We start from the raw sequence: 13,078 nt of genomic DNA, 5'->3' as shown, positions 1-13,078 counted from the left end.
TTGACGGATTTTTGGGGGTGAAAAGTAGATTACTTATCATAGATCAATTCCGACTTTTTTTTTCTCTGCATTTTTTTTAATTTTATTTCCCATTTTTTTTCTATAGTTTTCCAAATTTAGGTATGTTGAACTTTTCATTTTACCATACTTCTTTGTGTAAATATCCATAATTTTGATACGATAAGTAGTAAAAAAAAGAAAAAATTCAGGGAAGCCAAAATAGAAATTTATAGCCAAACATGGAATGTCTGAATCTAACATGAAATTGTGGCAAATATAAATCGATACCTTTCTGCGCATGCGCTGCCTATTGGCCGTCTTATAACTGTCCGAGTGTAAACCCGGCATTATATTACGAAGATACATAGCATGTAGAGTGCTCCAATGCTGCTGCATCGAAGACAAAAATTAAACTATCCGAACCAGAAATAATCAATAAACTTTAATTTCATAGTGCATTAAAATAAGAAACTTAAAAAAAAAAATGGATGTATCCAGCCTGAAGATTTGATCAAAAGCCACTTTCAAGCAGTGGTTGAAACTTTGTGTATGTGTGTAAGGGACTTGATTTTTATCCAAGAATTGATTCCTCATGACCTGAAAGTCCCAAGAAATTGAGGTTTTGGGAAGACAATAATTAGTATATACAATATAAAAACAGTAAATTCTACCATTAAGAAATTCCGATAAATGAAATTACAAATTTAGTGAAAACAAACTATTTAAAAAAATTCAAATCAATCGAAGCTAAATATAGCAATGGTAATATACCAATCTTTAGGAAATTTAAACAAGAAATAAACACCAAACCATAAAACTAATTAAAGTATAATTAAGCTTCAAATCAAAAACCAAACAAACAAATTTGTTCTAAAAAGATTTGTACAAATGGCGAAATTTGATTTACCCCCGGACACAGATGCAACTATCCATTTTGAATGTTTCAGACTTAATAAGCCTACAAAGCCTGATCAAAGTGAAATGGTATTACACAGTTTAATTTCAACCATTTTGGAACCATCTATCATCACTATTAGTTTAAATTCAATGATTGAATAATACTACACAAAAACTCAAATTTATATAACAAAGGTATACATTTCTTTTTTTGGCAGTTTTGTTATCTTTCAAAAATTACAGTTTTTGTGTAAAATATATTTAATAAATTATCTTTTTTTTTTTTGTTGATATTTAATCATTTGTCTTTTTTTTTTTTGCTTACCACTTAATTTCAACCTAACAAGGACGAGGAAAAAAAAAAAAATTCATTTTTTTAAGGGATGAAGGTGCATTTAATTATTTAAAGAAAACTTATTTTAAAAATGAAATCTGCTATTTCAAGTTATTTTGTGTGAACATAATTTTTTTTTAAGTCACGAAGTCCGACAGAAAAACATGTTCTCACGTGACTCAAATTTCGCAATCAACAACATTTAGAAAAGCTATGGTTTTTGACTATCTCAGAATCAATAGAGTTCTAAAAATCTTTTCTCGAGGCCAGGATTTTTTTTTTTTTTTTCGTGAAAAATCAGTTTAAACAAATTTTAAACAATCAAATGACTATCAGATTATGCATGTGTCAACTTTTAGAAAAGTGATGGGGTTTCTTTTTCAGTTCCAAAACATTTTTTTGCCAACTAGAAAACTGAAGATTAAAATATATATATATTATTATTATATATAACTTGCTATACCGTCACTCGCTGTTTCGCGTTCATTCCCATTTTCGTCTCTGTGCTTCTTCGGGCGATAACTTCTTGCGACCCTGCCCTTTATTGGCCGGACAGGAGAATCCGGTACATGGCAGACATTCGCGCCAATTTGTAACTTTGTTGGCGATAAGTCATCATATATGACGGTTTTATCATTTTTTTTAATAACCCTAATAACGAAACACTGATGTCGCAAAAGCGATAAATCGTCAATTTGCTGCCCGTGTATTTTGAGGTTTCAAAAACTCAAACCAAAACATCTTGTTCTCACATGATAAAATCACTTTCGTTTAGCAACGGCCTTTTTTACCAAAAATTCCATTTGAAACAATCAATGATAAATTATCATTTAGAGAATGGCTTATTAAATTATTCAACTCAATATCAATTCAAATGATATCTTATTTCAACATGTTGAAATAACAATTTAATTTTTCAAGTCTTTAAGAAATAATATATATCAAAAATGTTGACAAAGATTCATTGTTGAAGAATAATTAAATAATTTGGGGAATCCCAACAAATACAACATTTAGAAATAATAATATTGAATTGGTTAAAAATCTACTTCTAAACTATTATCAGTCAAATATTTCATATTAATTCCTAAATTTAACCCTTTCTAGGGTTTGATTACATTTGAACAGTTGCATTCAACGATATGTAACAAGGAAAGATTTCTGTGCTATGTACGTTAGCGTTTTGTATACAGTGGTAGAAAACATTGTGGAAACCTTTAGGGAAAAATCTTAATATATATATTTGAAGGTTCAGAACACTAAGTATTTAAAAAAGTAATACCATAACATTATATTTGGTGAAAATATAATTAGTCAAAATATTACTGGAATTATGAAGGAAATTTTATGACATAAGTTATAAAAAAGAAAAGTGAAACACATAGGAAAAAAAGGTGATATAGAAACAATCTGGCAATGCCACTTAATACTTAGTTGGTAGCCTTTATCTTCAATTAAGGCCTTACAATGCCTTCCCATGGAGTGAAATAAATTTTTAAGTTCATCAGCTGATATAATGTGAAACCAAGATTTATTATTTCGATTAATTGGTTTTTATTGCTGGTTTGTTGTCCACGCACAAGTTTCTCGAATATCTGGGCTATTTGGAGGCCCCTCCAGTCAGGGCTGCCCATCTTGGGGATAGTGGTGGCGGATGCTATGCACCGGGTCCCGCGATTGAGGGAACCCCAATATGACGAACTAAAATAATGTTCCAAACGTTAACAGCAAGATGGAAGGAAAAAATTTAGTTGGAACAATCGATAGGTTTTGAAATATTCAAAATTTACAGATATATTACAATTTAATGAAGTGTACAACATATAATAAACATAAAGTACGGTCATTTACCTCACATACTAAGTTGAATTCCATATATTACTTTGATAATTCATAGTATAAAATGTTTAATATTGTTGGATCTAATCATGTCAATGCTAAGGAAATATTCGTCTGGGTGTGAAGACTCAGTTTCAAAAAAGAAAATTAGCATAAAAGAAAAAAGAAGGAACGCTAAATTTCAAGAAGTCGCGAGTAGATTTGTTTCCTTGTCTACGAAGTAATTCTGGCAATGAAATTACTTCGACTTCAGAAGTTACAATTCAAGCTTCAATTGGCGAAGAAAGTTCCGCACAAATTATACAATCTTGCAATAAAAGTGTAGAAACTGTGAAAATCTTTGAAGAACCGTATGTTTATAAAATATCACTGAGTCAGAAGAAACGACGAAAATGATAATAACAAATGTTATCAAGTGCATATAAGTGATTCAGGTTTATGACCAAGCATTATAACTGACAGGTTTAAAATGTCTTGTTTTAAAAATAGACCTGTACAATGCAAAGGAGTTTTTGTTAAGAATGCTGAAGTTAGATCATTTTTCACTATTTACTACTTTTTCTAAAAAATTGCCAAATGGTGAAATGCATCTTCACAGCTGGTTAATTTATTCAAAAACGCACATTAATGTATATCGGCGGTACATTTTATCCCAGATGAAATGAAAAATCTACATGATTTATAGGTTAAGATCATGAGAAGGCTTCAATTTGGGCTCAACTATCTCATGTATGCATTTTTGGACATTTATATTTCCATTTATCACAAAAATACTACCTACCCTTTTTGATGTTATGCAACCCCATATTATGACACTGACTGGGTGTTTTACTATAGGTTAATACATTCAGGATTCATATCTTCGTCTTATGTATTTTAGGTAATCGCTACCAAATAGGGAGATTTTGGTCTCATCACTCGAAATAACTGTCCCATTGCTCCGTTATCCAATTAACAAGGCTTTTAGGTCAGTTTAATCTTTTCAATCTTTGCTTCAGAGATGAAAATGGCTTTTTTCAGGAATTCTAGCATTTAGACCAAATTCTTTCAGTCTGCGTCGAACAGACCTTGCACTAAGTTTTACATTACATTGTGCTATTTCTTCTTGTTTATTCACAGAAGAAATTTATTCAGATGGTTTTCTTCTGTCATGTAAGTTTAGTCTTTCAATTTTCCTGTCATCAATTGATGTAGTGCATCTTTTCCTTCCTTTACCAGTTTTGTTTTGTAGAAATTGAGTCTCCTTATATCGCTTCAAAAATTTAGAAATGCCATCTTTGGTTAAGTTTCCACCAATTTTCCTTCTAATTTCACCATCACTGTGATTACGTAAGTGCTATTTTACATCACTTTCTAGGAAACCAGTCAACTTTTTGTACCATTTCTATAATTTTATTACGTTTTGTGAGCTTACTGAATGAAAGAAAACAATAAAAATCAACCACTTAACACATTGACAAATGTTTTCGTTTGAACTCCCATAAATGATATCAAAAGTTTAAACCTACTGTAATCTGATTGATTCAATTTCTGATTGTCAAAACAAAACGATATCTGTTTGGATCTCTAAACACTCAAGCTCATTGGCTGCATTCAATTGAAGAATGCAATTCTTCAAGAGCTACTTATGTCCATTTAAGCAAGTTGTGCTTCTTTTCCCTTGTTATTTAGCTGTAACTTTTGATAGAATGCAGATAATTAAACAACCTTTATTGCATTGTGTTTATAATTAAATTAATTTTGCAATGATATATAATTTTATGTCAATACTCTAAATATATTATAGATGCGAGCCCTCAAATCACAAAAATGAACTTTTTTTAGAGGGTTTCCACACTTCTGGCCACCACTGTATATAGATTGTTGATAGATTGCTGCAAGAACTCATAAGATACAGATACCCTCCCATTTTTTTTTTGAAGGAATATTTTAAGTTGCATATTTATTTATCCACAATAATAATTTTGATCATTTTTTTTGCATCTATTTTTAATCTAACTATTTTAGAAACACATCTCTATTAAGTAAAAAAAAAAAAAAAAAAAAAAAAAAAAAAAACCAAGATAAAACTTAAAATAGTATATTTTCTATTAATTTTTTTTTTTTTTTTTTGCATATGTTATATATAATGCCAACACTTGAAGAAAAAAAAACTTGGGAAACTTAATATTTAGTAGAAATCTTTACTTTTCAAATAAAAAAAATGTACAAAAAAAAGAATATTTTTAATACATTTTTGAAAACAATTTTTGGTGAGGGGAGGAAAAAAAAAAAAAAAAAAAAGGAAGCAGGGATTTTTTGTTGAATATTTTGTGATTGGAAGTATTTAAACATATAAGTATGCCTTAAGAAATATTTTCACAATTAACACTGAATACACACTATTTTTTATCATATAGTTCTGAAATTGTTACAAAGTGTTTGATATCTCAATAAAGAAATGCCCCTCCCCTTAAGTAATCTATAAGTAAAGTATATAAAAACACTTTAACATTATTAATAAAATTTATTATTTCCAGTCAGCCACATAAATCAATATATTAGTAAAATAATGTACAGTATTTATCATTTAAAACAAATAAGCAGTTCCAATGCATATACATTCTCGATACATCAATAGTATTTAAAAACAATTCTCATGAATTTATCAAAATGGAGAACTGACAAACATACATTTAAAAATTATAAAAACATAAAGTACAGATATTTTATGCTGGATTTGTATAGTTAACAAGAAAATTTTATAGACTAATGAAGTAGGAGGTGGGGAGGGGATTTCAATTTTTCTTTTTGGTATTAACTTTTCAATACATCTGAATCATCTAATTTTTTTAGTTAATTTAATTCTAAAATTTAATTTGATTAGTTATATTATTTGAAAAAGGGATCAAAAGAAACAACTGATTAAATTATATGTTACTGCATTTTTATAAATAAATATAATTTTTGTTTTATAATTTTACACTATGGCAATTTTTATGAAAAAAATAAAACAAATATGTTAACTTTAATAACAAATAAAAACAAATGAAAAAATATGCCATTATATTTCCAGATTCATGATATAGCAAATATTAATACATTTTAATGCATCCCAAATACAGTACATACAAACTATGTACCCACAGATTCTGTCTCCTTATTCTTGATAGTAAGATATATATAAACTTTTAAATTACCAGGAAGGAAGATTTTAAGATTAGAATTTAGCTATTTAAAATTATTATTTAATTATTTATGTCCTTTAACAAGTTAAATTCTAGATTTTCCTTTATTGAGGTGCATTTTAAGCAACTTTTAATTATAAGCACATTTCAAATTACTCTCTAAGAAATAAACTTTAACAAAGATTAAACTAGTTTAAAGATTCATAAAATATAAGGAAGCCAAGAATTTTATAACTTAAAATATTGATGTCTGAAAAAAAAATTAACATGGACATTTGAAAATCTGTAGAGAAATAAGTTTATATAAGGACAATGCATTGTAACAATATATATTTTTTTAATGTGAAACCCATAGTATATGCACTGGTTCTGCCTAAAATCCAACACCTTTGTTATCACAATGATTAAATTTAATATTAGATTATTAAGCAGTGTAAATTTACACAGGAACTAGGCAACAATATAACTGCTTTCACACATGCACACACATATACACCAGCAACTGGGACCACACAAGCTATGTTCAACAAAGAAAAAAAAAATTCATTAACAGACTCGGAAATTATACAATATATAAATGCTTACATTCCTATGTACATACACAGTTGATAAACATATCAATACTTTCAAAATAAAATCTGGAGTAATCCTTTCACACTAAAGATTGACCTATATTCTTCTTCAGACAGATTTATAAATAGAATATTCAAATTTATAAATAGAATGCATTTATCCAGCTAAATAGAGTTCTCGAGAAAAACATTAACAGCATTTTAATTAGTATAATATTTCTTATTGTGATTATCATTAAAATCAACCAGCTTAATGAAACTCAAATTATACTTGTATACAGATGAAATCTTATGTAACCTAGTCTAATTTGTTCTGTTCTTTTCAAGAATGGAAGGGATAAAAACACATACACACACACAAAAAAGAAAAATCTAAGCATAAATTAATGTTTCAGAATTTCATTTAAATTCTCAATATAAAAAAATAATATTTCTTGGAAAGATTTCACAATTTTTAATTTGTATTTTAACTGAATTACAACTAGATTACTTAATTCATTATTTTATTAAAGGAATCTGTTACACAGTTAATCAAAAACACACTAAAAACATCAATGCAAATAATAGAATTTTGCTTTTATTCCTAAAATAAGATATTTTATTTGGGGATGCATTTTCTAATATTAAAATGAATGCTTCTTTAAAAGATAACCAGTTATAAAAACATCTGTTCATAAAAATTACAACAAATGATTGTTTCCTGAGACAGAATTTTTTTCTGATGCTTCTGAAGATAAATGCACTACTTAAGTCAGAAACTGCATTTCAAATTCAAAACATTACACCCTGAAATGTCTTAACACTCTTAAAAGATATTTGAAAGTTGTTAGTATAAGCAATTTTGAATGAACCTGTCAAATAAGACTTCAATAAATTTTTGACCAACCACAATTTTTATAATTTTAAATAAGTGGTTTAAAATATAAATAAAACATATCAAAGTAATATTAGAATAGATACAGTGTAAATTTCCACTTTACAGAATGTAAAGAAAAACAATTGTAAAACTTACCAATTTTTAAAAAACTAAAAACATTTTTTCAGTACAAAAAATAACTTTTTGTAATTAAAAAAAAAATTTACTGAAGAATTATTTAAGTTAACAATAAAATTATCTATATTTTTAAGTCACTTATAGATATACTGACATTTAATAAAAAAGTGTAACAATAAAATAACTATTAACAACTGTATTAAAGCGCATCATGTATTCTACCAATAATTTTGCAAATCTATTCATTGTTCTTAAAGTCCTAACACATGAATTTATAATCAAAAGCACTGAATTTGAAATTAAGGTGATATAATTCATATACAAAGAGACATTACACTTGTGTAATAAAAGCTTCCCAAGAAGCTCATTAGAAGATAAAACTACGAAATTACAAATCAATTTTATTAAATATTATTAGCAAGAAAAAGTTGAAGAAAATTAAGAATAGATGCAAAACTACAGTATTTCTTAAATATGAATAAAATGAAGTAAAATTAAGTATGATTTTGAGTAAAACAAATACAGCTCATAGATTTCTATGAATTGTGAGGATAGAGAAATCCTTCATTAGTTGAATTGAAGAATAAAATACACATTGAAACTTAGACATCAATTAGTAAAAGAAATAAAGGGAACTGAAATATTAATATTAGTGTGTTCTTTCTTCGTTATTGTTTTGAGTTTAAAAGAGGAAGAATATATTTTATGCATTTCTAAATTCAAGATATATTTTATAAAAAATTTGTTAAAAAGAAGGTTATTCTACCTTAGTTATAAACTCTCTTTGCTTATATCAATTAAAAAAATTGTAAATAGTTTTATAAAACTGATTTTTCTTAATGTTACTATAAATATAAACAAGGATGATTAAAATCCTGAATAATAAAAATAAATAATATTGCATTAATTAAGTTACATTCTTACATTATACACATATTCACCAGATATTTATTACATTAAACAATTGGATAGCAACCAAATTACATTACAGATTTTATATTCAAATTCAGCAAAAAAATTGCGCTTTTGTAACCGAATACAGCTAAAATAGTAATTATAATTGATGAAAAAACAATTTACTTCCTTCTATTATGGCCCCTCTATCAAATCTTGCATACTAGAATATATACAATGTTTACAAATTGAAATTCTGTACAGACAATAAACTTCTTTATTTACAGTAACAAAATATTTTTTTGATAAAAATTTTTGTAACAAATTACAAGAGGGAGAATAGAATTGTTTTGTAGTGCACCATGCAAATGTCTAACTAGTGATTATTAAAGCTTGTTAGAATCAGCAAAAGATCTATTTATTATATAATGATATATATTTGTCATCTTAATTTAACAAAAGAACAAAATTTTCAGGTAACAGCATGAAATCCATTTACTTTTTATGATGTTCTTATCTAAGCAGATATTAGCCCTTTAGAATTTGATTTATAAGCTTTCAGGGCTAACAAAAACAGCTGTTAAAATAAATAAATGAATGAAATAATTTTTTTTTTGTATTCAATTAAAATTCTGAAGCTTGCAGGATATTTTAAGAAAATATACATCTAAGCACGAATTATTAGCATTTGAATCAATATGGAAAAGTGCCAGTCTAGCAGCTAGTAGGTTTAACCAAAATTACATTTAACTTTTAGCTTTCTTTAGGGACTCTAATAATTTAAGCTTTGTATTCAATTTTTCATCCTAATATTTTAAAAATGAATTTTTATTCTTTATATGATATACAACACACCTTATAATCAAAAAAATATTGATGCCTCGGCATAAGAATCTGTTTAATGATTACTAATGTTTGATAGTTAAATAATTATAATATTCTCCTACTAGATTTTTGTAATCTAGTATTACTTAATTTTTTTTTAAACAAATATAAACTGACAGACCTAAAGATTTTCTTTTTAAGTACACAATATTAAAAAAGAGTGATCCCATATTCTTTACAATTTAAGATTATATTGACAATTTGATTTTTTTTCAAAAAATAAAAGCCACAATATATATATTTAGCCAATCGCATAATGCAGAGATTTCAATTCTGAAATGAACACAATTTTTGTTTTTATTAAACATTTATATAAGTAAAACCATTATTAGAAATTCGTAAAAATAACTAAGAGAGGGATTAAGTTTAAAATACTAGAAATGAATGCATATGAACTAAAAATACACATGTTTGAAAATAAATAAATTAAAGATACTGACTTAAAAAATATCCATACGAAACTAGTTCTCAATAGAAAAGACCTATAAATGTAATCACTGATATCATTCCATCAAAAGAAAGAAAGAAAAAAAAAAGTAATGTTTGTATCAATTACAGAATCAATAGATATAATTTTAAATACAAGCAATTTCAACGAACAAGAGACAGAAAGAAAAACAAAAACATAAACAGTTAAAAACTCCAGAAAATCTAGTTGTAATTCATAGAATGTTTGTTCTCCACTTTGAAAATGAAATTTTTCTTGGGTATTACTAGAAAAGATGCAGCAATAACACTTTAACATATTATGAATAGTGATGCAAATGAAAAGCTTGAAATGTAATAAAAGTACACACTGGGGAAAGGAACTCTTCCACAGGAGATGAAAATATGCAAGCCAGATAAAGCAGGTCCTGTAACCAGAAGCACTTATTTGGGTTAAGAAAATTGTTTCAGATGCTCTAATTGAATTTCAAGAGCTATCCTCTCTTCCATAATTTCTGATAGTTCCTGATTCAGTTCATTATTAAGCAAGGTCAGCATCATATTCCTCACACGATGTGCTTTAATGGCCGCTTGAAGCTCTCTTTTATCGCGAGGTACACTTCTGCAAAGAAGGATAATAAAAATATCACTAAGGAGCATTGATATTTTAAAAACATACAAAACAAAAACTACAAAAATAAGCATATAATTTTTTTTTTTTTCAAGCTTTGACAAAGTATTGATTCTTAAAACATCAAGCTTATTTCCTGATATTTTAAAAACATACAAAACAAAAACTACAAAAAAAAGCAGATAATTTTTTTTTGTCAAGCTTCGACAAAGTATTGATTCTTAAAACATCAAGCTTGTTTCCTGATATTTTAAATATCAATAACTTTTAAATCTTGATAAAATAAAGCACTCAAGAAGCAACTTGAAACTCAAGCTTATTTCAGTCACTAGATCAAGTTTAATTTAGTTATATTAACATCCCATTTTAAAGCAAAACTAGGGCTAATTTGGGATGGACCTCATAATTTTGAACCGCAATCAGATGACAAGCACAAAACCTGAGCTACCACCCCCTCTACAAACTTCCACACCACACCAGCAAGAGGATGTTTGGCCCCGACGGATTTAATGTTCACCAGACCCGCTTATATGATGGTTTTTTCAGTGGAATTGGTTCTTGAACTTGAAGCCCTCCGGTTCTGAAGCCAAGAACTTACAACCAAGCTACTGCGTTCCGTCACTAGATCAAAAATGATTAACAAAATAATTTTTAGTTAAGAAAAATTTTCATTTGAAAGTTTACTTTACAGTTGAAAGGTGATTTTCTCTGCCAAATTATTATCATTCCAGCAATTATTATCATTATTTTAATCATTCACTCTAATATATATTTTAATTCCCATAAGCTGTAAAAGATAATAATTTCTAAAGGCAAAAAATAACGTGTATTACCAAAAATAGCAATTTTCCAAAAATTTATAATATTTCTTCTCCATGACACATTACTTGATATTTTTCAAAGGCAAAGCTACATATTTTTCAATACCCAAACGTTAAAGTTCTGCATTTTCCAATGCCAAAATATCAAAGTTCTACATTCTTCGATGCCTATTATAGCTAAGAAATCATTTTTTCTTTTCCTTTCAATTCTAGTGTATCACAGCTAAACTTGCTCCACAAAGTAGTCCTCTAACTTTGAAATTTTGTACCACATAATTATAAATTAAAATATATGCATTATTATAAAAGCATGGATCTTCAGAGTTTCTACAATGAGAGATAACATTCATATTAGTTATTGAATTATATTTACAAATACAACTTTTGTATTATAATAAATTACAAATATACTACATTCTAGCAAATACAGTATACTCATGAGTATCCGGCTTCAGTACAATCCAGCCTATTTTTCTTTTGTTATAATTAAACGAGGAAGGCAAGCCTTGCACTGACAACATTATCAAAGCATTGGAAGAGGGCACCTGCTATGATCCTCTTACGTGTCATGTGCAAAATACAGGTTGTGACAGGAAAAGAGCAGCGTTCTACTCGCTGTTCACTGTTTTATCAACGCATAACAAACCTCAATTGTTGCCGCTATTCCTCACTATAACTGCATAGTTTTTGTAAGTTGTTTTTGGGGCATGCTTAATGTTTTTTTAAGTGTACCACAGGGAAGATTTCAAAATGTGCAATAACTGAAAAAAAGTTATAGTGACTATGGAGGAGAAGTTACTCGCTATACAGGAACTAGATTCTGACGCAAAGCAAAGACTGGCAAATGCTTCTATGATTCACTGGGCCGCGTTCACATTCTACTTGGCTTATGATAAATGGAGGGTTTAGAACCCAATAAGAAGAAAATACATATTATAACAGTGAGTTTTGGTATAGAAATTTTGCCTTTTGGTATTGGTGGGCAAAGAAATGAATGCATAGAACTCTGGCCTATCTAACTTTTTTGTTATTCAGCGAACATTTACGCCACATTAGGCCGGATACTTTGGAGTGTACTGTAGTAAGTAATGATACAACATAATAAACATTCAGATTTATTATAACAGCCATCCTCATCAGACTGATTTGTCGCACTGAATTCCAATATACAGTCAAACCTTATTTAATAAGCATCTCACATAATGAACAAAACAAAATGTTAAAAAAAGTTGCTTGCTTAAAGAGTGATATTTTGCAGAATAAGTGATGAGAAAATACTGTGGTCACACGCTGGATTGGTCTATATCAGTCCATTTTGAGCACTTGTTTGAAGAGAATCCTTATATCTACATGGAAAAATTTTGGGCCAGATAATATTCTGAACAATTCTGAAAGGTTTGAGCAAGTTCATGTGGACCTTTAATTGACAAGATTTTAAGATTAGATGCAGATAGCAATGACATCTAAAAGCGGGTGGAAGACCAAAGAATTTATGGACTTGCATTCTGTATCACAACAAATAACTCTGAAGATTTGGTCAGGAGGAGAAAAGGGAAACCGGTGAAATAAGGAAAATGCTGTGAGCATGGGAACATACGTTGAGAAGCATCACCCTGAT

General features: G+C 28.1%; 1 protein-coding gene across 2 annotated transcripts in view; it reads right to left on the bottom strand.

The window, feature by feature from the left end:
• Nucleotides 1-6,003: 6,003 nt before the first annotated feature.
• LOC129980898 (ralBP1-associated Eps domain-containing protein 1-like) overlaps nt 6,004-13,078 on the bottom strand; it is a 36,273-nt gene continuing 29,198 nt past the window's right edge. For both annotated transcript variants that reach the window (XM_056091359.1, XM_056091360.1), the window contains exon 19: nt 6,004-10,630. In XM_056091359.1, the coding sequence (XP_055947334.1) occupies nt 10,462-10,630 (169 nt within the window). In that variant the 3' untranslated portion in view covers nt 6,004-10,461. The remainder of the gene's footprint in view (nt 10,631-13,078) is intronic.

The sequence above is a fragment of the Argiope bruennichi genome, chromosome 8 (assembly GCF_947563725.1).
Source record: "Argiope bruennichi chromosome 8, qqArgBrue1.1, whole genome shotgun sequence".
NCBI lineage: Eukaryota > Metazoa > Arthropoda > Arachnida > Araneae > Araneidae > Argiope > Argiope bruennichi.
The sequence above is the reverse complement of the archived record's forward strand: the minus strand, read 5'-3'. Positions and strand labels throughout refer to the sequence as shown.